Consider the following 27554-nt stretch of genomic DNA (forward strand, 5'->3'; position numbering starts at 1 on the left):
GCTTGTTGAAACTAGGATACTACCATGGAATTTGCATCTAATGTGTCATTGTTAACACTTACGCTTTGCTTCTGTTCTGTTTTTAGACTTCTGGTTGGTGCTACAACCCTAATCCTATTGTATTGCTTATTGAATGTCCCATCCATCAACTGTTGTATTGACTCACTCTGTGTAATCAGTCTTGAGTCCAAGTGAGAAAGGCTGTCTTGAAATAACGTAAATAAAATATAAGAACGTATATGGGAGAAAACATAACATTAAGTTTCGGCTTCATTGGGATCTTCATTCACAGTATTTATTTAGTACACCTTCATCCTGCCCTGCATCTTCCTATACAGAAATATTTTTTCCCATACACCAGTACATTGTTCTCCTCTTTTCCATTTTATTCTCATACCAACCCTGTGAATTACGCTAGGCTGAAAGAGAATGATTGGCTTGGGATTGGCTTGACAGCCAGTTTGGTGTATTGGTTAAGTGCGTGGACTCTTATCTGGGAGAACCGGGTTTGATTCCCCACTCCTCCGCTTGCAGCTGCTGGAATGGCCTTGGGTCAGCCATAGCTCTTGCAGAGGTTATCCTTGAAAGGGCAGCTGCTGTGAGAGCCCTCTCCAGCCCCACCCACCTCACAGGGTGTCTGTTGTGGGGAGGAAGATAAAGGAGATTGTAAGCCTCTCTGATTCAGAGAGAAGGGCAGGGTAAAAATCTGCAATTCTTCTTCTTCCTCATCCAGAAAGCTACATAGTCAAGTGAGGGTTTGAACCTGGGTCTCCCAGATCCTAATTAGATACAAAGCTTGATAGAACCTGGGCACCAACTCACCATGTTGCCAAGAAATGTCATTTTGGTGCCTAGTATTAGAAGATATGGTCACAAAAGTACAGAATTCTGAAAACTAAAACCTGAGCCTGGCTCCTAAATTTTGGGGCTGACTGCTACAGACAAAGAATATTTTTTAGGGCCTGAACTGACACCCTAACACAGAATTTTTTGCTATTATATTCAGATGTTTTTATCATACTTTGTAATCTGCTTGCTGATGGACTGAATAATATATATATAGATATATAATCCGCTTTAAGTCCCAGTGAGAAAAGTGGCCTGTAAACACAGTTACTGCTAATAATAAGAATAGTCATCACATGCTAGACATTTCAGTGTATATAAGCAGAGTACAAAAATGGTCCTTTGATTCCCATGAGCCTTAAATGTTAGATGACTGAACATCTGGAAAGCAAGGAAATCATGAAACGTAATACTAAATACTCATGCTGGCCATCCCCACCTTCAATTTAAACTCTATGAAATTTGTCATGGTGGCCTTGGCTTCAGAGTTTTTATTCTCCCACTTTTTTGCACATATCTGGTAATTGATAGCAAGAAGAAGGCCAGGGGGAAACAGAGTTGTGGTTTGGTGGGGGGGGACTTCTGTTCGATCACCTGGAGGCAATTCTTATTTGACACGGAGGACTTGGTCAGTGGCTACAATACAAGAGCATGGGTACAACTGTGTGCTGTCCATAGTTCCATTGGCTTGGATCCTTGTTTCCATTTGTACCCCTCTTCATCAGTTGCAGAGGTGGTCCTCCATTGCACAGTGCTTTCCTCTGGCACATGGTACTTTAGTGGTCTGTGAGCAGAAGCTCTGAGAGCTGAAAGGTGAAGAGGATGATACCCACAGCAGGAAAAGGTGCATAGAGAACGATGCCCACAGCAGGAAAGGGTGCAGCTTGAGTGCTAGCAAGCCTTAGGATCAAAGCATTTTTAGAGCCTTGTTCCTTTTACAGAATGCAGCTGCTGGGGGTGTCATTTGGAGGGGGAGGCTGATGCATTACTCCCCCCTCCTCTTTCCTTTTACCTGGGAGCTTGTGCTCCCCCATCCCCCATTGCTTTTATCTCTATAGCAAAAAAACCCGTAAGTGTTCCATGGTGAAGCATAATGTCTTTGGTGGGAAAATGGGGCATGGGAAGGGCTAAATTGCATTTTTCCCTCCTTCCCCACTAGTTTCTCGTTTGTTCAGTTACAGTCCTAATAGTTTCATTGTTTTTATTTTTTAGGTCTGTTAAAAGGAGCACAGGGTTATATACAGCATAACGTTCTATGCTGAGCTTGCTCTTCATAGAGGAGTCTGTTAGGAATTAAACTAGGTAGTTCAGGAAAGAGAGAATGCCTTTTTTATCAATAATTCAATCACTGGTGAAGGTTGAGCAGGCTTTACTACATACGTAGACTGTCACTGTAGGACATGCAGAGAAAAAGGTGACATCGCCATTGCTTGAAATATTATTGTCTTAAAGGTTCTGGAGATTGGCTTCCAGTATCTCATAGAAACCTGATGAAACTTTAAACTCAATCTGTTTCCAGATATGCAACATCCACAAATGCTATAAAATGATACCCACACAATGTAAATGAGGGCTTGCTATGGACAATTGAGAAGCTCTGCTCTAGTTAATGGTTATCTGTTGGAATTCCGGCATCACTAACAGTGTTGTAAAAGTTACAGGTGCAACTCTTCTAAAGCCTGCAGTTTTTTTTATCTATACCTAAAATGTCAAAGCCTCATTTTCTTGTCTATTTATTTACTGGGGGATGTATATTTAGAAGGAGATCTACTTTGTTCTTTTTTCAGTAATTTTTTTTTTTTTATGGTACAGTGTCCTGTCTGTTTTATTATATGCTGTTTTCAGTTTTGGTCTCTGCAGAATAAAGTTTGCGTCCCCAGTAATTGAATGGAATAGATATCAATTTTCTTTTTCCGTGTTTTCCCTCAGACTCTTCTGCTACAAGGGACACCAGGCATTTTATTTATATACACACACACACACATATGGGAGGGGCTGTGGCTCAATGGCAGAATATCTGCTTGGCATGGTGCTGCCAGTCTAAGTAGACAAAACTGACCTTAATGGACCAGCGATCTAATTTAGTATAAGGCAGTTTCATGTGTCCAGGCATATCAGCTCGCTATTTGCATCACAGAAATGACTGAGGAACAAACTGCTAGAAGGTGGGGGCATAAAACGTTAATAGAGATTAATATTTTAATTTAATTTTAATTTCATATGCTGGTTCTCTGGCCATAGGTAGGGTAGTTCATGGTGGTTGTTTGCCTCTTTCCACAGTCCTCTGCGAGCAAAAAGCCTCTGTGTCCTGGATTTGCATGGAATGGCAGCCAGCAGTGAAATACGATCTGAGCTGTTACTTGGCGGACTCTTGCTGCAAAGGCTGCCTAGCACTCTGCCAGGAAACTAACTAACAGAAAGCAGAGTTGTTAACAGTAGCTTTCATGCTATTGGCCTCCTGTGTGCATACTTAAGGCAGAGGACAAACAGGAAGTGGATTCCAGGAAGTGGGGAGGGGAGGCGAAATAGGTTAGCAAGAATTCATGGATCACTGCAGTGCGTAAGGAGCATATGGTGGGATCAAAGCCAGACTAAACAGTCTAAATTCCCTCGAGCTGCAAGTTACTAAACACTGTATTTATATCTTAAATTTAAGATTTAGAATATTTTAGCTGCAGAATTTCTTTTTCTAAAACAAATATATATATATATATATATAAAGAAATTCTTAAGACCAAGAAATATTTATCTGTGTTTTATTTAACAAAGTGATGTCAGTTCTTTAGACATCCTTGCCTATTTTTGTTCATAATAAATGTGACTGGAATGCCCCCAGAATATGTAGCTTTTTATTATGTGAAGTTCATCATGTGTATGTGGTTTTATGTTTTCCTTAGTTTATTACTACAAATTTCATGCAGCAGAGTCAATTAAAAATAAACTTGTTGAAAGTTCTCTTAATTATATATTTAATAATACTGCTTTCTTAACAAGCTGTGAGTTCTTATTTTTGGTGTCGAGTAGATTAGAAGCTTTTGTCATTTATTCCTATGTATATAAAAAGTCAGGAGTCCTGTGGTGCATAGTGGTAAGCTGCAGTACTGCAGTCCAAGCTCTGTTCATGACCTGAGTTCGATCCGGGCGGAAACTGGGTTCAGGTAGCTGGCTCAAGGTTGACTCAGCCTTCCATCCTTCCGAGGTTGGTAAAATGAGTACTCAGCTTGCTGGGGGGAATGTATAGATGATTGAGGAAGCAAACCACCCCGTAAAAAGTCTGCCAAGAAAACGTCCTGATATGATGTCACTCCATGGGGTCGGTAACAACTTGGTGCTTGCACAGGGGACTACCTTTACCTTTTATATAAAAAGTTGATTCAGAATGGTTGTAAAATGATAGGTGGTTGTGTGTGTTCTTTAAATGGACTGCATTGTCCTGTTAAGGGCATAAAATAATTAATCCAATGAAATGATCAAAGTCATATTTTGGTCTCTCTAGGCCTCCAGTAGAAAAGCAATGTGACTGCAATCATTCTGCTGGGTTAAAATTCACTGTACAAATTAGTGTCACTTGCAGATGTTCATTCTTTTGCATTAGGTTTTGTGGTGTCACCCCATTTCTATAGTGTTAAATGAATTTAGCATAATAGCCTGTTTTTTCCATGTACTACTTTCATGATTTCATAGTGAATGTATTTGGTTTTGGTATTGTGAAGTGTACTGATGGAAGTACGCTGCTTTTTATTTTTTGTAAGAAAAGTTATTACAGACGGATGTAATCTTTAAATGGATGAATGATAAAGATAATGTACAGTGAAGAAATCTACTACTTTTGGGGGGAGTGGTGGCCCTAACATTAGCCACTCATGTCTGTGGGAGGGCTTTGATGCCCATTGGAATTCTAAATGATCAGAGATTTCCCTGGTCACTTTATTGTAGAGAGTGCTTATAATCTTAAGAACATAAGAGAAGCCATGTTAGATGAGGCCAATGGCCCATCCAGTCCAAAATTCTGTGTCACACAGCGGCCAAATATACACACACACACACACGCACACACTGTGGCTAATAGCCACTGATGGACCTCTGCTCCATATTTTTATCTAACCCGCTCTTGAAGGTGGCCATGCTTGTGGCCGCCACCACCTCCTGTGGCAGTGAATTCCACATGTTAATCACCCTTTGGGTGAAGAAGTACTTCCTTTTATCCGTTTTAACCTGTCTGCTCAGCAATTTCATCGAATGCCCACGAGTTCTTGTATTGTGAGAAAGGGAGAAAAGTACTTCTTTCTCTACTTTCTCCATCCCATGCATTATCTTGTAAACCTCTATCATGTCACCCCTCAGTCGACATTTCTCCAAGCTAAAGAGCCCTAAGCGTTTCAACCTTTCTTCATAGGGAAGGTGTTCCAGCCCTTTAATCATTCTAGTTGCCCTTTTCTGAACTTTCTCCAATGCTATAATATCCTTTTTGAGGTGCGGCGACCAGAACTGCACACAGTACTCCAAATGAGACCGCACACTTCCCAACACTAAAATGCATAGCAAGAATCCTTGCTTATGTGGAGATTCATGTTGAGTGCCATGTGGATAATGAAGCACAGTGGAGCTTTGTATCAGAACTAATTTTCGTCAAGTATTGTGCTATTCTAGGCTAAAGTATCACTTACCAGCCGAAATTTGCCTATTGTTTTGTTGCTTCAGTCGCATATGAATATACAAGAAAAATACAAGTCTCTGTTAAAATAATCGACACAATTCAGTATACTGGCTTACGTCAGAAATAACAACAGCTCAACATGTATGTATATATTACAATATTGCTTTCATTTTACAGGTTTATGATTGTGAGTAGTCTTAGAAGTTCACTGCTTTGTTCACTGCTTCACTGCATCAATAAAGTGCGTTCATCATGAGACAGAATGGAATAATCAATCATGACTTTTTCAAACTGTTTTCCAACAGTTAACCATATCCATAAACAAAAATTTAAACGATAAATTTGCACAGTTATTAAGCCAAGCCATCTTAATGTTTGGTTATAACATATGTAAACAAAAATAAATTAGTTTATTTGCAAGCAATGACTCCTCCATTTAGAAATGGGATTTCAAGGAAGAAGAGGCCAAACTAGTAAAGACTTCACTTATTGCAATTTTTAATGGACTAGTGGATGAGGGATTGGAATCAAGAGCAGAGGCTGTCCTTAATAGGCAGGTGGGGTCTGGTGGGAGAAGATGTGGTAAATGTTTACCAGATAGAGGTCATTTAAAGCTTTACGGTTTATGTGGGTAGCCCTTTTACAAAGTGCATTACAATATTTCATCCTTGTGATTACAGATATGCAATGGTTGCCAAATCTGTTGTCTTCAGATGTCAGCATAGTCTTTTAATTTGCTAAAAGTGATTAAATATACCCATGGCCTCAGTTCCCACATGGAAATAAAGAAGAACCGTTGGATCCAAGAATGCCTTAAACTCAGTGCCTAATTCCTCATTGAAAGCTAAACACAACAGTGTGTGATAAGGTGAATGGATATCTTCCTCTTTCTAGAGAGGAGGCAACTTCCCAGCCAACCTCTGTTGCTTTTTATTTACTCTCAAACGGCAACTTCTGCTTATGTTGTTTGTGTAAAACAAAGATAGTGCAGGATGTCATCAGTATGTTGATCACTTATATCAGATAATCTTTATAGTTTTATAAGAAAAGCCCTGATTGGATCATTACAAGGGTCCATGATATCCAGCGTGCCTTTCTCAGCCAGCCTGATGTCTTTGGGAAATCCACAAGCAAGGGTATGAATACAACAGTTCTTCTGCATACTTCCAATCATAATAAATAAAAAACTGCTTTACATTACAAATAGTGTTAGCTATCATTATCTACCCCTTAAAATAATCTGTAGCTAGGCATCTAATTGCCATGGGTGCATATGGATGTGAAATAATAGAAGGGTAACACCTATGAGCCCTAATTCCTGCTTATTACCATTTGTGGATCAGCATATACCATGGTCTACATGAAAGACCACTGATGGATGTAGAAGGAACTGCAGGGGGATTCACTGACTTCCGAATGAAGATCATTCACCAGGGCTACTACCGTAAAATAGTCTTGTAGTTTTTTAAACACTGGAAAGTTTTAATTCTATCATAAGCTATGATCACCATCTTCAAGTACTTGAAAGGCTATCATATAGACGATGGTGTGGAATTGTTTTCTGTGGCCCCAGAGGGCAGGACCAGAACCAGTGGGTTGAAATTAAATCAAAAGAGTTTCCGGCTCAACATTAGGAAGAACTTCCTGACCATTAGAGCAATTCCTCAGTGGAACAGGCTTCCTTGGGAGGTGGTGGGCTCTCCTTCCTTGGAGGTTTTTAAACAGAAGCTAAATGGCCATCTGACAGCAATGAAGATCCTATGAATTTAGGGGGAGGGATTTGTGAGTTTCCTGCATTGTGCAGGGGTTGGACTAGATGACCCTGGAGGTCCCGTCCAACTCTATGATTCTAAGCTTTTATTCACTATAGCAAGCCCTTGCTTTTGCTCAAATAAAAGCTTGTTAGTCTTTAAGGTTTTGCAAGACTCCTTTAAATTTATTTTTCTGGAACAGATTAAGTTGGTCACCCTTCAGGGCTACTAATAAGCTTTTATTTGAGCAAAAGCAAGGACTTGCTATAGTAAATAAAAGCTTATGATAGAATTAGAAACTTTCTTATGAAAACTCCCAAAACTTAGAATCAATGTATATCCATTCTGAAAGACAGAAATCAATTAAATACAATACAAATGATTCTACTAAGCATGTGGTTGAAATACTGCTGATGGAGTTTGTCCCATTCTAGGGTCCAAGTGAATTTTAGTAGCTTGACATCAGCATAGTGCCCATCAGGGCTTTTTTTTGTAGCAGGAACTCCTTTGCATATTAGGCCACACACCCCTGATGTAGGGATCAACTGTTCTTGAGCCTGCATGTATTGTGGTACAGTTCTGTTGGGTGATCTTCTGCCAGTACAATGGTGGAGAGAAACAGGACTTTCTTTACCACCATGGTACAGTTTTTCAGATGGCTCTAAACTAGATGAGCTCAGATTTGTAACAAATTCTGTAGCGGATGCAGTGCTCTCCCGTATTATCTTGGCACTGTCAGTTCCCCATGAATCAAGGCAAGCACACGTATTATGACCTATTATGACATGAGGATGGTAAGAACTGTTTTCTTTATGCCCCAAATCATCCTTTCTTTCCAGAGGCCAGATAGGCTACCAAAAGAGTAGTCATTGAAATTAATGATTATATCTCACATACTCTGCACAACAGTTACATTATTGGTTTCTAGGGAAGGGCTCAGCAAATCCCAGATCTTCTTGACATCTAGAAATTTCATTGTGTCAGGTTTTTTTTAAAGAAGTGATTTTACTGTGGTGTTTCTCATCAGTTTTCAGTGGAAGTACAAAGGGTTGGATTCAATTCATTTTTCCATTGGTGAAAAGGGGAGAAAGGGGCCATGGAAAGGGCTATGATACCTACACAGGATCATGAGACTTCTAGATACAGTACCCATATGGAATAGGAGCTGTAACAAAGAGAGGAATTGGCCAAGATTGAGCAAAGAAGCTAGCTGGATCCAACCCAAAGTTTTTAATTTTGCATCGGTGTTTTATTTATAGGACATAAAAATAAATGTGCATCAAGTTCTTGTTTTTGTATGCTTATATGTCGTTCATTTTGTAACCAGCTGCCTTCTGTACTGGCTCCAGTATTTAATTAAATGGAAGTTTTGAAAGCAATAATGGAATTCTGAAAAGTTGAAGTTTTGGTTTTGACAATCGGGGTACTCCTATATTTACAATGCTTCTGTCTTAACAATAATGTTTTGAGAAAGGTTTTAGGGTAGCAATTATTAGAAAGTATGGTTATTAACATGAAACCCAGAAGGGTGAAAAATGAGTTCTGGGTTGGCTCCTGGGGCCAAACAAATCAAGTCCTCTGCAAGGGGTGCACCAATTAAGCTAGCAGCCAACCCTTACAAGTGATATGGGCCTTCACTAGTTAAAGTGTGTTCACGATACATTGCTTATTGACCATTATGGTTGGAAGGCACATAATAAAACAGTCTTGAATAAACCAAATAGGTAAGGGTCTGTATGAGAGAACTCCTAAGAACCTGTACACTGTATTCTATTTTTTTTAATCTTATCACGCTCTTCTTCCAGGGTGCACCATTATGTACACAGAGAGAAATTGCCTTACCCTGGATAGCCCAGGATAACCTGATCTCAGAAGTTAAGCAGGGAAGGCCCTGGTTCATATTTAGATAGACCACCAAGGAGTACCTGGGTTGCTGCACAGAGGCAGGCAATGGCAAACCACCTCTGAACTCTCTTGGCTTGAAAACCCTCCTGGGTCATGATAAGTCAGCTGTGACTTTGTGTCAAAGAGAGAGAGAGAGAGAGAGAAATTAGAGGGGATGCAGATATAATAATTAGGTGTAAATGTAATATTCTCCTGAGCAAGAGAAGTAGCTGAGGGTTTGCTAGCTTGGAGATGTCCTCTTTTAAAGAGCTTTCTATAAGATGAATTGTGTTCTTTCACTTTTTAAAGATCAAGAAATAAATGGCTGCTTGGTTAGTAGAGCTCTCAACAAATGCTTTTAAATGTTCAAAATAAGGCATTTCAGTACTTGTGGTTATTAATATTTCTACAGTGATCTGTCTTGGCAAGATTATCATTAGCTTGCAGAAACGTCTCTTTAGCTTGGAGAATCGTCGACTGAGGGGTGACATGATAGAGGTTTACAAGATTATGCATGGGATAGAGAAGGTAGAGAAAGAAGTACTTTTCTCTCTTTCATACAATATGAGAACGCATGGACATAAAATGAAATTGCTGAGCAGTCGGGTTAGAACTGATAAAAGTACTTTTTCACCCAAAGGGTGATAAGCACATAGAATTCACTGCCACAGGAGGTGGTGGCAACTGCAAGCATAGATGGCTTCAAGAGGGGATTGGATACACATATGGAGTAGAGGTCCATCAGTGGCTATTAGCCACAGCATATTGTTGGAACTCTCTGTCTGGGGCAGTGATGCTCTGTATTCTTGGTGCTTGGGGGGGGCACAGTGGGAGGGCTTCTAGTAGTCCTGGCCTCACTGGTGGACCTCCTGATGGCACTTGGTTTTTTTGGCCACCGTGTGACACAGTATTGGACTGGATGGGCCATTGGCCTGATCCAACATGGCTTCTCTTATGTTCTTATCATTAAGATCTGTAGTATCAATTGTTTCATACATTGGGTTTTTAGCTGTGACTGAAACTTTAAAGCATTCCTTGGTTTTCCTTAGTTCATTATTTTTTTAACTAGTCTATGAATAATTAAACTCCCTTTTTTGGTAGGGGTGGAGGGTGAGAAACGAATCTTATACTGCCTTAATTTCAAGTACTAAAATGTGACCACATTTTAAATCAAGAATCCTTACTATTCACCATTCATTTTGTTTGCAAAATAGTTTTACATCTACCGGCTCTTGCTGTCTTACCTTTTGAAGTGTGGGCGCTCCTATGTAATGAAAGTAACATCAAAGGCCACAGGTGATGTGGGAAGAGTATGCAACACAGCTTCTTCCCACGTAAGCATTGATTCTTCCCCAGTGGCTCCCTTGTCATTAGAATAATGACAGATGGGGGGTTTTCTGGTGTGAACTTGTTGAGCTGAGGAGTGAAAGATAGGGAAGGGGAACAAAAACAATGGTTTGGAATAAGTACGTGTGTGGGGGGGGGGGGAGATTGTATGTTAAATTCAAGTGCAGAGTAGCAGCTGTGTTAAAACTTTGTTCTGTTCATCTGAGGTATGCCAAGTGCGTGATTGATGAAGTGAGAGAAAGTATCCTGGAGTTTGGAACTGCACAGTATTTGAGCTTTCAGATTTAAAGGATTTTGTTTTGTGTAGGTGGCATTAACACGAAGCTGCAATAGAACGGATTGAAGTTAGCAATAACTAGGTTTGCTTATTTCTACGTGTGTACAGAGTGGACGCATAGAAGCATAACTACCGCAGGAGATGGAAGAGTAAGAGTTAACCGCTGTACCACATGTAGGGAAGAGCAGCCCATTGGGGGTTAAATTGCAGAGTCTAATGGAATAATAACTGGTAGCACCATCTGCTGGCCTACTTCCGCAGAAGGAGTCAGTATTTTTAACGACATCTCTAATATTCATGCTGATGCATTTTGATGCTTTGTGCATTCATTTCTGTCTGTGTTTTGTTGGAATCTGGCTATCTGCTTACAGCTATTGTTGAAATTCTGCTCTTCCGAGGAGGTTGCCGGTTCCCTCCTGCTGTAGAAGAACAGGGGGACGCATGCTTGTCAAAGAAGGAATATGTTGATAAATCACAATGTTTATTTGTGGAAGGTTGTGTATATCTTGGCTTTCGGCTTGCTAAATAGGCCACTTAGCAATCTTCTTTCAATGCTTTTCTCTTGAGCACTACCTGGGGTGGTGAAAAAATCAGAGGGCAAGCCTTTGTCTGATGCCAAAAATGTCTTCAGTGAAGAGACCAAGAGGAAGGGTAAGTGAAAGCTTGAATGAGTGGGAGGAGGAGGGGTTCTTTGGGCTAAAAGGCTAATGGGATTGAATAACCTTCCTTATTACTGGCTGCTGCTGCGGGAGTCGTACTGCATCGCCATCTTGAGCTTGTTGCTGTTTTCTCGAGTCTTGGTGATTTGTTGTAGCCTGCAGGCCTTGAGGTGGCATTTTACTTAGCTACCATAAAACCTTGCTTTTACCCGGTGCTGCAGAACTAGCTGTTAAGCTTTGATGAAGCATATATAGAAAATGTATCCAGTGAAGCAAACTGGATTTGGCCTGAAAATGTGTTTGGAAATTCCTCGTGATTTTCCACCATGCCGTAGTCAGAGGCACACTTATGGGTGAGAACATAACAGAATTATCTGCTTTTGTGTCTGTGTGTGTGTCTACTTGGATAGGAAATTCTTTCCATTCCTTATGGGGGGGTTTTGTAATGTCCTCCATGAAATTTCAGACTGGCTGCTGTAACTGGTTGTGCTTGAATGAGGAATACAAACTGCATATGTTTAAGATAACAGCCGAACAAAGACTTCATTTTAACTGTTCCGTGTGATCAGTTACACTTATGAAATTTTTAACAAATAGTGTTTTGTAATGAATTAAGACTATAAAAAGTATTAATACGTATAGTTTTCCTGTAGAAGCCAATTTTATTTAAATAGTCTGACGTAAAACAGTGCTTATATACAGATTATTGTTATGACGCTACCTTTTATGTTATATAAGTCTGTATAATTTAGTATTTGGTGTTGCTTTGTGTGCATTGTGCATATTCAGTGCATAGGTTCTGTACCTCTCAGTTTTCTTAGTTGTTCAAGATTGTAACCCTGCAAAAAAATTTAAAGCTCAAGAGGCCTTTTATGTGGGATTTGTTGGTTTGCTTTGAACTAAAAATAAATATTCTGTGAAAGAAAACATTTTATTACGTTAAAGTTACAAGTAAAGAAAAAGTCAAACTGATAAGTAGCTACATTCCTTCCATTTATGCTTTTATGTGTGCTATACTACTGAAGGAAGAATAGTAAATATACAGTTGAAATGAAATAGAATGGAGAATGCAGGGGTGTAAATAAGGGAGGGAAGTAAAACTGGAGTAAGTTGATAAATACAGTAGGGCAGGCCTGATATTATGATCGGCTGGTGCCTACAGCTTGCAAATTCTGCAACCTTCCTTGCACAACTGCTAATCTAGTGAGTTATATATATGCATTTCTCTTCCCAACCTCTTTTTAACCAGACTGAACAATTTTAGTATATGGGAAACAAACAACAAACTTGTATTATTTCTGTATCCATCTCTACTAATAGAAAATTAGCAACATTTTGGGCTAATATTTAGAGTTTTCTGTTTCTCTTTTCCCCTTTTTGTTGTATAAGAGAATCCGTCTTAACGTAAAACATTTTTTTCTGTAGCTGAAAAGTACAGTATTTTAGTAGTAATGTCAACATAGTAGAGAAGAGAAGTTATGCTTGTTGGTTTTGGTTTAATATACTTTCAGAAATAATTGGTGTCTTATACTGGCTTCTCCATGAGTTAGTGATAATTCTGGAATTTACAATTTTTTGAAATTACCTGTAGATATTATTGCTGTATATCACTGTATCTCCATGAAATAAGAAAACATTTTAGGCAGTGCATTTTTTTTTCTTGCAGCCTCCTTCCAGCAAGAAAACAGATGGTTCTGGGACACATGCTAAGTTGCCGAATACCCAGGTGAAGGCAATGTCTGAGAAGAAACAGAAAAAAAAAGTGGAATCTGAAAGTAAGCAGGAGAAAGCTAACCGCATAATATCAGAGGCAATAGCAAAAGCGAAAGAGAGAGGGGAGAGAAACATTCCACGAGTAATGAGCCCAGAAAACTTCCCAAGTGTTTCAGCAGAAGGAAGAGAAGAAAAGAAAGGGAGAAAAATCAGATCAAAACCAAAAGATAAAGAAAGCAAAAAACCCAAAACTGGCTCTTCATCTAAAACTAAAGAGAGAGCAAAAATTAGGTAAGTAGGCAAACATTTTTCTTTCTTTCTTTTTGGAAGTCTAGCACCCTAACTGTACTTGTAACAATGTTTATGTGAGACCAAGTTGTACTGATTTTAAAGGGACTTAAATCCAAGCAAACATGAATAAGACTGAAGCCCTGGAAGACTGGGAATGACATCCCAGTGAGGAATTACTCACAAGGACTCAAAGGGTAATAATTTAGTAGCCAATTAAATAATCAAAATATTGCAAATAGCATATTTTCTATGTAAATACTCAGTTTTGCTGGTTCATTGTATGTCATTGCATCATTGCAAAAAGTCCCAAGGATGCTTACATTTTCAAAAAGTGTTGGAGCTGCTAAAATAGTGAGGATTCTTACCTCTGATATTTTTTTTTTAAACTGATCCAGTTGAGGGAAAGTGAATAATTTATTTTGTGTACTATAGAAAGAAAATTGAACAGAACTGTTTTTAACGAAGATTTTTCATGCAGAGTTCCAAGTTAAGTCACATCAAAATCTGGAAGCTCTTAAAATAGCAGCTTCCGTAATGACGGGGCAGCCTGGATTCTTTAAGAGCCCCTGTAGTTAATGACAGGGATTGGAAAAATATCACAAGACCAAGAATTATATTTTTATGAATGCTTCACCTTCAGTATAAATATACATTCTTTTCTCTTGCAATTTTGAAATACTTTCAGGCTTGTATCATCTTGGTTTCTACTCCTGTGGAGTATTTGTTGATCACCTGAGTTCTTTCTTACTAGAGGTACTTTTTTCTTGCTTTATTTGAACTATCCCTGTAGTTGGAGCCAGTTTAGAGTAGTGATTAAGTGTGCGGACTCTTATCTGTGAGAACTGGGTTTGATTCCTCCACTCCTTCGCTTGCACCTGCTGGAATGGCCTTGGGTCAGCCATGGCTCTGGCAGAGGTTGTCTTTGAAAGGGCAGCTGCTGTGAAAGCCCTCTCAGCCCCACCTGCCTCACAGGGTGTCTGTTGTGGGGGAAGAAGATAAAGGAGATTGGTAGCTGCTCTGAGACTCTGATTCAGAGATAAGGGTGGGATATAAATCTACGGTCATCTTCTTTTTCTTCTGAGTTGTACACCCCTAAATTTAGATATAATATCCCAGATTCTGTCAAAACAAATGGATGCAGTGCACTGGGGCTTTTTTTGGTGTGTCTAATTTGGAGGATGTCTATCCTGCATACAATCATAAACATTTTCTTTTAATATTTCTACAACTGCATCATTTTTCAAGTGTCTTTTGATTTTATAGCTCCTGCTTATAATCTCTCGAAACACTTTCTGTTTCTCATTAAAGTGTTTTTTTCTCTTGGCTTAGCTTTCCAGCTAACTAATGGTATTTTGCATTGTTGTTTATAGCAAAATAATTTATTTTTGACCTGATACAGTACTTCACATCGATAATGACATGATGTGCTTTGCTTGTCTTTTCCTGGGTTTTTGTTTGGTTGTTTGTTTTTGCTTTTGGTAGTGGCCTATAAGGTTCCATTCCATCAGTTCATGGTCCATTTGATCAATACGTGAAAGAGCAAGTTTGGTGGCGTTTTAACAGCATAGACTGTAATCTTGGAGAACAGGGTTTGATTCTTCACTTCTCAGCAGGTAGTTGCCGGTGTGACCTTTGATCATTCGCAAGTTCTCTCAGAGCTGTTTGCTCAAGAACAGTTCAAAGAGCTCTCTTAGCCCTGCCTACCTCACAGGGTATCTGTTGTCGGGAAGGGAAGGGAAGGGAAGGGAAAGGAGATTGTAAGCCACTCTGAGTGAAGGGCAGGGTATAAATCCAGTCTCTTCATCATCGTCTTCTACTTAGAATGTAAATAGGCACTGCATAAGACTTCGTAGTCTCTTAAAACGAGGTGCAGCAATATGTCCCTGATGGGTTTCATCCTGTAACCAGACTTCTAGTTTTGCCTTCTTATATATTCATTATGATGCCTGGGATATTGGACTGCAGAAGCAGATAGAAGATTTCTTCACCACCTCTGTCCTTGATGAAAGCTGCAGCCCTTTTCTTTGAGTACAGACTATAACATAAACTACATCTTTTAAAACAACATCTTTAATCTACTTGATTTTAATGTGTGAGATTTATCATTTGTCAGTGTAAAACACTGAGCATGGTTTTACACTGTTCATTTTAAAAGAACTATGCACGTCACACAGTTCTTCACATTTTAAGTAAATTTTGAGTAAGATTTTGTAACATATTGATCATATGTTGTAATTGTGTATGCAACAATCTACTGACCATATGCAATTGTGTATGTAACCATGTTGTGTCTTCATCAGTTATATAGCATTGGCTCAAGTGAAAGAATATTAGCATGCGGTGCTGGGTACATAGCATTATGCTGCCTCTGTCTCAGTCTGCTTTGTCTTTATTACGTTAAAACATGTGTCTGAGATGTTAATACAGAATTTATCAGTAAAACCAGTGGAGGAAACACTAAATAGCAATAAAAAGGTACACAAAATTCTGAACAACCAAATCAAAAGCATCAGCAGCAAGCTAAACAGCACACCAAACCACGGCACAGTGCTACCAGATAATAAAATTGAAGGGATGACAAAACCATACAAAAATCAGTTAAAAGCCTGTTGAATTTTTTTTTTAAGTCTTAAAGGGAGAATGTATTGAGTTACGCAATCCCTACAGCCAAACTGCATGCACATATTGGCCCCACTAAGAGGCTGAAACTGGGAGGTGTCCCAGCAGTGCTGAAACTTTGAAGGTTTAGTTTCTAAATCCATTGAAGATCTCCTATATTTAAACTGGATAAACTTGTCCTGTATAAACTATGTGAAAGGGGGGGGGGGGATCACAAACTTGTTAACGCATTATAACCATGACAATACTCCCAAATGCTGATTTGTTTGGTTTTTTAAATTAGTGATTCCAGAATAGATAAGCACCCAATTCCTGTAATACTCCATGTGCCTTTTCTTAGTTTTGCATTGTCTTGACTTGCTGTGTCCTGTTTCCCTTTTATGACTCAACTGCTCCCTGAAACTTTTTATGCACAGCTGTCTTGCATGTCCTGCATTGCCAAAATATATCTCTTGGAGTCGACATTTACTCAAGTCCAATAAATCCTTCCTTTCTGCTTAGTAGTGGATTCTGCAGTCTCTCCTTAAACTAAAATCATGGGGTGAGAGTGGACAGAAGACTGTCTCCTCACTTTTCTGCTGCATATGATCTGTATACCTTTATTTGGATAGCCCAGGCTAGCCTGATCTCGTGAGATCTCAGAAGCTAAGCAGGATCAGCCTTAGCTATTTTTTGAAAGGGCGACCTCCAAGGAATACCAGGATTGTGATGCAGAGGCAGGCAAAGGCAAAAAATAACCCCTCTGAAATGTCTCATGCCTTAAAAACAAGTCTAGCTTTCCACCTAGTGGTGCATAGCACTGAAAGAGCTAGAACTGCTGGCCGCTGGACAATCTTAGGATCCCTTGGTTATACTACACACAATGCCATATGATAATAATAATCTGTTGCAATGTACAACAGTTTCTACTTCACCATCATCTAGGATGCAACCACATGCAGTTATGAAGAAAAACAGGGTCTGGGAAACAAAGCTTTGTTGCACCAAACTACAGGTAGAAGTAAAAAAATACATGAGGCCATGTGTAGCCACCAAGATGGTTTTTGAGAATTGGCTGTTGGATACAGGAGTTGCTTCCTTGTGGCTGCCCATTAGGATTATGACTGATGGGAATTTGATCTAGGGACAACTTAGTTCATAATCTTAGCCCCCCTGAGTGTTGAAAAATGACTTTCTTACTGTCTGCGATCCTATACATGTTCTGGGTTGTTCAGGAAAAGGTTTGCAAAGGTGAGCTGAAAAATCACTGTAAACCTATGGAGGTAGTCACACAAAGTTCAGTAGATCTTTCATGTCACTTTGTTTCAAGCATCCACGTATGTGCTTGTGTGAATCTAGATGACCTTCAGATACATTTCAGAATTATGACTCATAAAGTTGGCAGGATAAATCATGTGCAATGTGGCAGTGTGGCTGCAGCAGCAACAGTGTGTTGATTAAGGAACAATTTTCTTTTATAATGAAAAGGAGCGAAAGTGTAGAGCAGTGGTTCCCAACCTTTTTGGCACCAGGAACTGGTTTTGTGAAAGACAATTTTTCCGTGGACTGGTGGGGGAAGGGGGCGGCACTGGTGTTTTTGCCACCACAGGCTGCACCCCCACTTGTACCTCATCCCTGCTTCCCCATGGGAGTCTTTAAATGGGGTTGTGTGGGGTTGCTTCTGCTGCCTCCCCGCTAAGTAGGCAAAGGGGTAAGCGAAGGTCACTGCTGTGCTGCCTCTTCTGCCTGCCTAGGACCCCAGTGGATGAAAGAGGTGGTGTGGCCTCCCCTTGCATGGGAGGCAGCTTCTGAGCAAGGCCACACTGCCTCCTTTATCTGCCCCAGGTCCCAGGTGGGGGACAGGGGTGGCGGGGCTACATTGCCTCACTAAGAGGCAGCCTCAGACCGAGGCTGCACTGTCTCTTTCATCTGCCCGGGTCCTGGGTGGATGAAAGGGGCCGTGCAGCACCTCTGCCTTGCTCCACGGCCCGCTTGCTAACAGGCCATGGACCGGGACCGGTCCATGGACCGGGGGTTGGAGACTCCTGGTGTAGAGGATATGGGGATATCTGACATTGGTTGAAGCCAGATGGTCTGCTGATTTTTTCTTGTTGTTGACTGATATATTTTATGCTGCATTAATTTATAATTCTGTCTTAATTTCAATTCCATTGAATTCTGGTTTATACATTTCTATATTTTGGAAAGGGTTTATTTCTGAAAAACTGGACTAACTTCAGTAGTCCTTGTCCTATTTGCTGTAATTCTAAAGTGCTGTTGCTAACCATGTTCATATGATGTGGATCTTTGAATTCACCCTGAAGTGAATACAGGAAGGGTGAAGATCTTTGCATGCCCTTTTCAGTGAAGTTTCTTTCAGTTCCTTGCTGCATATGGAACATGAGTCCCTTTATCAGAGCGGGACATTATATCCAATTGCATGGGATTTCACTACCCATTTGGGACATCAATTTATACTGAAATTAATGTGGTTGACTTGGGTACCCTTCAAACACTTAGAAATTAGATTTGGTTACAAATCCACCTTAATTTGCTTGTTCTGAGTGGAAGCTTTTATGTTATGATACATGTGTCTTTAAAGATTTCAGCATGCTTTTTATTGTGGATCTAATTAGGCTTCCTATTGCTTCTGCCCAGAGCTGGCATCTTATTTGCTGTGGGTTTCCATTATTAATATGTAGAATAAAGCTGTTGCAACAACAAGCCTCAAGGTTAGGCTTCTGTTAAAATAATGTTGTAATGAGTTTCCTGGCTTATCATTTAGCTTTAAAAATGACTTGACATTCAAATTCAGTTGTTCTTATTATAGCCACCTGCATGTGCACTAAGTTAGATTCATTTAATGTAGGTCATTAATGGAAAGCAGAATCTCCATGGGTGGCTCTAGAGATATGAATAAGATCAGTTTTCATTAAAATCTTGAAGTTTTCAAAAGATTCTGAGATTCTTTCCATTGCGTTTTTATAAAGGCCTAAACTGTAGGTAGAAAGTTCTTTCTTTGTCCTTTGAAAATATAAGTAGATTGCCCTTCTCAGATGGAGGTAGTAAAAGGACTTGTGTAAAAAAATTGTAGGCACAGTTGAGGGAGGAAAACGGTTGGTTAATTCTAAGCTGGCACTTAATTGCTCTGCAGTAATCAAGTGTCATGTACTTCCATTTAACTAAAGGAATACAGGAGGCCCAGGTTAACCATGTTGATGGATTTTTGTCTTACTGTGAAGGGTTACATGGAACAACAGCAGAAAAATGGCATATCTGATTTGCAATTGCCACTTTTGCTGACAGTATCACACTTCTGAAGATTCAGCCTCCCCCCCCCCCCCCCGATATGTTTGAAATTGTCACCCAGGTTCATCCATTTTGAAATGCTTGACTTACGCATAGTGGATTAGTGCACGGTGCATTAGTCATATTTTTCAACTTGGCAGTACTTTATGGAGATGGCCTCAGATGAACTTGAATATTTTTGGCTGCAAAAAAGCCAATTCATTGGCAAGATTCAGTGATCAGTCTAAAGAGGAATTCTCTATAGATCTGTTAAGTTGAAAGTCTAAAGTAAGGGATCAAACTCATTTCTTTTGAGGGCTGGATCTGACGTAAATGAGACCTTGTTGGGCCGGGCCATGTCAGGTTGGACCAAACCTTGTTGAGCTGGGCCATGTGTGGACCTAGTTAAAATTAGGTAGCATAGATATAAATTTTTATAAAGAACACAAACACATTTTTTAATATTATATATATATATATATATATATATATAATGCTTAAAACGTTAGCCCTCATTGGCCTTAAAGATACCTTCTTTGTATTTCTCCCATGGGATCCTGGAAAATGGGCAAAGGAAGCTCTGGCTCTTTCCTTCCTTCCCCTGGGGACTGGGGGAGGAGCCTCAGCCAATAGAAGGAAGAGAGGCTTGGCTCAGTAGCTCTGCTGTGCAATTGAGGAAGCCTGGCAAAGCAAGCTGTTATGCAAAAGGAAGCAAGATATAAGGAGAAGGAAGCAGATGACAGCCAGTTGCTTGGGGGCCTGACTCAGCCCCCGAAGTGCATGTTTGACACCCCTGGTCTATAGTATGTGAAACTGTAGATGAGAATAGGCAAACTTAATCAGCAGCAAAGGCTATGTTCAAAACAGCATCAATCGAAAGGATAGTAGCTGTTTCGCTTGTTACTCATACTGTAATAGGCGGGGGGGGGGGGGAATGCCTTCATTGTGGCAGCTGCCCTTCATGTGGATATGCCCTTCAGGCCTGCACAGAGGAATTTTTTAGGTGAAGCGCAGTGTGCGCGGTACTGGCTCCACCCTTTCACCTGGGGGTCATCTGCCATGGCCCAGTCGCATCAACCATCACCAGTGGTCTGACCTAGCCTCAGATCGCAAAGCATGGAGACACACCATCCACCAGGCTGTCTCTTCCTTTGAGAACGCACGCATAGCTGGTCTTGAGGACAAAAGGAGATTGAGGAAGAATCGCACTGCTACAGCACCAACCCTAAATCAGACTTTTCCCTGCAGCCGCTGTGGCCGGACCTGCCTGTCCCGCATTGGTCTTGTCAGCCACCAGCGAGCCTGCAGCAGACGTGGACTATTGCACGCTTCTTAAATCTTCGTTCGCGAAGCCAAGCCGAGAGAGAGAGAGAGAGAGGCAGCTGCAATAGCATCTTCAGTTTGAGATTGTAGGGCAGGCGGGGTTTGTTAACAGGGGGGAAATAGAGGGAGAATGCTGATGGAGTCCTCATACATGGTGATGATGTGTGCTATGGGTGTTTGTTATAGCTGTTTCCCATAGAAGTGATTATGTTAGCAAGCCCTAGTTTTGTCAATTTCATTAGAAATATTGCCTTTCAGTGATTTTATTAAGATCTTGCTACCAAAAACACACAGGCTTTGACAGCAAATCCTGATACATTGAACATGTGAAATTGAATACTTGGAAGCTGCCTTATACTGAATCAGACCCTTGGTCCATCAAAGTCAGTATTTTTTACTCAGACCAGCAGCAGCTATCCAAGGTCCCAGATTGAGTTCTTTCACATCACCTCCTAGCTGATCCTTTTAACTGGAGATGCCAGGGATTGAACCTGTGACATTCTGCATGCCTAACAAATTCCCTGCTTGTGAGCTATAGCTCCTCTATATTCTTCACATGGGCAGGAGGAACTGAAGCCCTACCCACACAGCAAATGCAGTTGAAGTATTTGTTGTGACCGGTGGGATAACACCAACTGTGATTATTGACCACCATACCTGAGGGAATGAGGGATGTTTTTGATGTTACCCTACATGGAGGCCATTAGAAATTGTTTCCATTTTGTGGTGCTCTATCCAGGAACTTGTATGGCTTGTAAGTGTCTGTGTGTGTGTGATGGCCTAACTGTACGTTCCTCAAAACATCAGAAGTTTATTTTCCTAGCATCATTTTATGTGCATAGCTCTTTACAGATTACAAGACTTGATACCTGCCTCAAGGAACGTAGTCTAATCATTGAGATAAGGAGTTGGTTTGGTTCCAACAAAGTATTTCTGCAGATGCATGAATTTCTGCTCACTGTGACTTTCTTGATCCTGCTCCCCACTGCAGCTCAAAATGGAGTGGCCTTAGGGGCTCCATTGGGAAGGAAGATGGAGGAGAGTCACGCAGAAGTCTTTCCATCAGAGAAAATGCTTTGTTGGATCCAAGCAAAGGTGCACCAATTTTAAATTGAGACTGATTTATATTAGCAATTTAAATTGATTTTAAAATATTTTCCATTATTTAGATACTGTTAAAATAAAAGTACATGCTAATTTATTGTTATAACAAAAAATAGTTTAACCTGAACAGGATCTTTATATAATCTCACAGAGTAATACATTTCTTAATTCCCCCCCCTGAAAATCATACCACTGTTAAATCATCTGAAGCTTATTTTTAAACATCTTAATGCTTATAAACCTAGCTAAGATCTCATTTACAGCCTGAAGACATGATAGATTTTTAGTGCACAGGTATAGGCTGAAACTATTTTTTTTCTGCTTTTGGCTGGCCTTTCTCTCTTATCTCGTAGAGCCAGTTTGGTGTAGTGGTTAAGTGTGCGGACTCTTATCTGGGAGAACCAGGTTTGATTCCCCACTCCTCCACTTGCACCTGCTGGAATGGCCTTGGGTCAGCCATAGCTCTGGCAGAGGTTGTCCTTGAAAGGGCAGCTGCTGTGAGAGCCCTCTCCAGCCCCACCCACCTCACAGGGTGTCTGTTGTGAGGGGAGAAGACATAGGAGATTGTAAGCCGCTCTGAGTCTCTGATTCAGGGAGAAGGGCGGGATATAAATCTGCAATTCTTCTTCTTCTTCTTCTTCTATCATATACCTTCTCTGTCTTATCCACATGTTACAAAAGTAAATACTTTCTATCAGAAGCAAAGGCTGGCACTAATGGGCAGATCAGTGTGCTTGATAAGACAGGGAAGTGCCAATTGAGATTTATAATTAGAGTACTGAGCCTGTTGCAGTTACCTACTAAGTATAAAGAGGACTAAAAGTTTAGCCACTTGGATAAGTGGTAATTTCACAGTCTCTGGTCCCTGGTATCAGCCCATAATATTGAAAGTTGAGCAGTATAAAAACTGATGAAGGTGCTGTCTTTGCACTGAAAAGCAAATTTTCAAACAGTCATAAGGGGAGGTCATAAATTCATTTTTTTTCTGAATTGTATCCCATGAATCTGCCCTGTTGATGACAAAGCCTTCACTAGATTTTTAGGCTTCTCTTTATACCTGGTGGCTTTTAAAAAGGGAAACCTTGTTTTAGTGGCAATGTTGTTGGGGTTTTTTTAAGAGTTTTTAAAATTTGTTTTAAATCATTTTTATCCATCCAGCAGCAAAGGGACAGATTAGTGGCAGAAAAAATTGCATGTACTTGCTTGGTTTGAGAGGGTGAGGGTAACTGAAGAATTCTGTGAAAGTCTTCATAGGGGGGAAAAAGTGGATTTTGAATGATGCCAACTTGATTGCACACTGATAAGCTTACAGACATGCTGCCTTATATGTAGTGCTGTTAACTACTACATCATCCTTGCTCTCTGATTTGAGGAGTCCTAATGTCTCTTTCAGCCCATTATGAGGTTCATGTCAAAATCTTTCATGGGAAGACTTACATACGATTCTATTTTTTGTACATATTTTTTTCTGCAGTGAAGTTTGAAGGTTATATAATCGTTAAATGTCATAAACTGCAATGAAATCCTTTAATTGTGGTGACAGTACTTGCACTGCAGTTACTTACCTGCACTGCATCACTCATGTAAACAGCTTTGTCTAATTTCTATGTGAGCTGCTATAAATTAGCAACCTCTGGGCAGTAATGTTTACTGTTTCGTGCTGTGTCATAATTGAAGTGAATGAATAAAGGGCAGTGGTTGGAGGGGTATCTGTGAAGCTGCAGAAAATTCTGTTCTAAAGCAATTCTCTCACTGCTGCATAGCATATAATTATCAAATCTATATTATGTAAAGTGTGCATCTAAGGACATCTCTTTATCTGAATTTGGGTTTGATTGTAATCACAATTGTGATTATTCTGAGAATGCGTTTGAAAAGCAGCACTTGTCAGATTTTAAATAAGGAAAATTATATATATTTGCAGCCCTCTGATTAAAACCAGATGGAATGATATTAATATTGCCCCTTTTTTTCTATAACCCTTTGACTATAAACTCAGAAATAATTAGCACTGTCATATTAGGAATATAATTTTCCCTACAATTCTGTAGTCATTATCAGTCATTACTGATGAAATGCTTTCTATAATTCTCGATGTTTTGAAATCCAGACTGTCAGGCTGAAATGTTATGGGTGTATTTATTCTATTGGATCATGTACAAAAATGCTTTAAAATTATGCAGTTTATATTTAACTTAATCTTTATACCAGTTACAGTGTAGCATTTGATTTCATGAGTATACATATAAACATGGATATTCTTCTAGTCTCACTTGTTATCTTGCTAAATTAAGCCATGTTTGGGGGAAGAAAACCTTGGTTCTTTCCTCTCTGTTCAGTACCTTAGGGATGATGAAAAAAATATTAAAAATGTTTTATCTTGAGGGTATGATTCTGATTAAGTTTCAAGACTTACATTTTTATGCACATGATTCATGTTTTCTTTTGTTTCTGAACAGCAAGCTTATTATTACTCTGGGTAAAAAGCAGAAGAGAAAAAATGACTCTTCAGATGAAATGTCTGATGCTAAGCAGGCTTCTCAGCAACCATTCAAAGATGAAGCCTCTCAGGTATTCAAAAACAAACATGTGCCTTCACAAATTTTTCCAGGTGTGTTAACTTAGTTCCCTAACCTATGTCCCCCCCCCCATTATAGAAGAGAAGGTCAAACCGTCAGATTAAAAGAAAGAAGTATGCAGAAGAAGGTGAGGGAAAACAGTCTGAGGAAGAAGCAAAAGTTTCTGTGAAAATAAAAAAGAATTCTGCCCCTCTGCCTGCTGAACAACCTTTACAGTTATTCATTGTAAGTGAAACTAATTTGTGGTGCTTACTTCTTTCAAGCTCTGTTTTCAAGGCATTCGTTTACATGGTTGACCTTGTCTAGACAACCGAAATGCACAATTTGATTCCTTCCCCCCCCCCTTAAGTTCATTGCATTTTTACTGGCACGTGCCACACCACTACACACAGCCAGTCTTGAATTTGGAAGATCCAGTCTACTCACCTCACCATTTTATAAATGTGTGTGTGAGGGAGGGGGGGGACAACAAAACAAATGTGATATGGTAATGGCTTTAATCCACAAGAGATGGTCTTAAACATGGGAGCCATGTATTGTCACGTATCCTGTACAGTCTAGGATAGCTTGTTTATTGGAGAAAAGATTGCTTGCGTGGGTGGGAATTCCAATGCGTGCGTGCATACAGATCTTCCACTGGTCTGTTTAAGGATCTCAAGCAGCATATTACCAACTGATGGTTAGAATTCTGCATGCAAACAAGAAATCTCTATTGTTGATACGTGGCATATTTATTTTTGTCTGACTTGCTAAGGATGACAGATCAGTGCAACAGAATGGAAGTATGTTTGTAAGGCTTCCTTCTTTAAACAAAGTTAGAATCCTTAATAGTCAAGTGAGGTTGTATTGAACTGTTCTATGAACAGCGGTCTTTCTGCTCATTGGCAGGAACTGATGGGGACAGCAGAGAGTGTATGTTTTGTGCTGATTTTGATACTATACATTACATATATCAGGTAATTTCTCAACTGATGTAAGGCAGTCAGAGCTTTTACAGAATTTTACTTTCCTCCCCTTCCCCACCTTGGATCTATTTAGGAAAACCCAAGTGAAGAAGATGCAGCAATTGTAGATAAAATTTTATCTTCCAGAATCATAAAGAAAGAAGTGAGTAAATACGGAGATGTGAGTCTTTTGGTTCATAATTTTCTAAAAATATATAAGTGAATCTTATAAAACAGAATGTTGTTCTCCTCGTTCAGATTCCTGGAGGAGTGACCATGGAAGCAGAGGAATTTTTTGTTAAATACAAAAACTAGTAAGTATTGCCACTTAAATTTTGGAGTTATCGCCAAAAATGGTCTTCTAGGTTTTGATACACTGTCAGCTTAGGATGAAGTCTCAAGGGCAGTTTGGAAGAGTTATGGAGTTGTTCTTGGAGGTCTTTGTTTGCCGTCTCACCAGCTGCTGTTCCAGCATAGCTCCCTTGCGGAGATTGCCAGATAAACAGGTTGCCCCTGACCCTGCATTGTTGTGGTCCTGGAGCTCCTTGTTTTTGCAGGGATGCCTCAGGCCAGCAGTTACTGGATGGAAACGTGTAATTGTATTCCTGATTGTGGATCAGGGCATTAATCTCTGTGTGCTTTTGCTTGCGTGTATTTCACTTCAGGTGAGGGCACACAGTTCATTGTGAGCTTCTTAGCCTTGTGGCTTCATTCCTCAGTTCAAGAGAAGGAAAATAAATACACTAAATGAAATCTCTGGGACATAGAATATCAGGAACTGACTACCAGTTCTCTTTGAGTGAAGAATGTACTTGGTATTAAATAAGTAAAATCTTGTGATGATAAACCTGTGCTTGCAAGAATGTAACCAGTGATCTTTTGTAAATTTAGCTCCTACCTCCATTGCGAATGGGCCACAGAACAACAGCTTTTAAAGGATAAAAGAATCCAGCAGAAAATCAAACGTTTCAAACTGCGGCAAGCTCAGAGGGCCCATTTTTTTGCAGATGTGAGTGTTTTAAAAAAGAAAAACCTTGCAAAGCTAATTAAAAGCTCAGTTTCCAGAAGTCTAAGTGTGTGCTTGACATTCAGTCGTTCATTGCATTCTCTTTATGTTTTCTTTGTCTTCTGTTGTTTGGCAATTATATGTGAATTTTCATATTTAAAAATAGAGAAATGATGTTACTCTTGGGTAATTTTATCAAGCCATGCTGATGAGTCTTCTGTTCTCTTCAGTTTTATTTATGACTCAGTAGTATCACAGTTGGTGTACATCCAGAACTAATGAGTCCTGTTTTAGAAGAAAAGCTGTCTATAAATGCTATAAATAAATGTAATACAGTATTATAGAAGTGATTTGCCACAGGGCATTTAGTAATTTTATAATTATATTGTGCTTAATTTCAGATGGAGGAAGAACTTTTCAATCCAGATTATATTGAAGTAGACCGGGTGTTAGAAGTCTCCTTTTGTGAAGATAAGGACACTGGAGAGGTACGGACCTGAATAGAATCAACTGAATAAAAGCTAAGGCACACTTTCCAAAAATTCTTCCCGATCATTTATATTTAGAGTAGCACATACTCATGTGAAGGGCACATATATATGAGCATACAGATTCCATCTTCTGTTCTTATTATATATCAGTTTGAATTTTGGGGAAAGAGTGGTGAAGGGAAAAGCTAGAGGGAGGAAAGCAGCTGGCCTTTCTGGGAGGAAGGAGTTGGAGCATCCCAGAGAGTCTCAGATCACATGGCTAGCGGCAGAGAGTAGGCCATCTTTCCTTTCATTTTTGCAATCCCTAGGCATAAGGCAAAAGGAGCAGCTGCAGGTAAACCTAAGGCAAAGAGGGGAAGAAAGGAAATACATGAAATTTCTGTGCAGAGAAAGTAAGAACTAGGAGGCTGAAGCTAAGGATGGTGCTAGAAAAGGCAATAGCTGTCAAGTGTTAGATGGTACGTGAATAGTTTCAAATTGAAACACAAGGAGAGTTGCTCTGATTAATCTTGACAGCCATAAATACAGTGTAAACTTGTTTCATCCACGCTACAGGTTGTCAGAACTGCTGTTTCTCTTCCATGTATTATCATGGCTGCTTAACTTTTTGCAAATAGTACCCACTGACTCAGCTTTAAATGTTTCTGGACTCTCTCTGCCTTGCAGTTTTACTCCAGTTGTCATTTTCATATGTTCTTATGTCTTTTAAGAAAGATTTCCAAATCAAAGGAGCAAATCATTCTTGATCTGTCTCCTGTTTGGAGGATTGGTGTTTTAGTTCTTTTAGCCTATCCAT

At 39.8% G+C, this 27554-nt stretch overlaps 1 protein-coding gene across 3 annotated transcripts in view; it reads left to right on the top strand.

Moving 5' to 3' along the window:
- Positions 1-27554, top strand: part of CHD9 (chromodomain helicase DNA binding protein 9) — a 90716-nt gene that overhangs the window by 23511 nt on the left and 39651 nt on the right. For 2 of the 3 annotated variants that reach the window (XM_060254271.1, XM_060254272.1), the window contains exons 1-8: positions 11023-11413; positions 13088-13425; positions 24198-24309; positions 24396-24542; positions 25356-25424; positions 25520-25575; positions 26153-26270; positions 26669-26755. In XM_060254271.1, coding sequence (XP_060110254.1) covers positions 11375-11413; positions 13088-13425; positions 24198-24309; positions 24396-24542; positions 25356-25424; positions 25520-25575; positions 26153-26270; positions 26669-26755 — 966 coding nt within the window. In that variant the 5' untranslated portion in view covers positions 11023-11374. Of the gene's footprint in view, positions 1-11022; positions 11414-13087; positions 13426-24197; positions 24310-24395; positions 24543-25355; positions 25425-25519; positions 25576-26152; positions 26271-26668; positions 26756-27554 lie in introns of those variants that run through there. The other variant, XM_060254270.1, reaches the window with a different exon arrangement.

This window comes from Heteronotia binoei, chromosome 14, assembly GCF_032191835.1.
Source record: "Heteronotia binoei isolate CCM8104 ecotype False Entrance Well chromosome 14, APGP_CSIRO_Hbin_v1, whole genome shotgun sequence".
NCBI classification, from domain to species: Eukaryota; Metazoa; Chordata; class Lepidosauria; order Squamata; family Gekkonidae; genus Heteronotia; species Heteronotia binoei.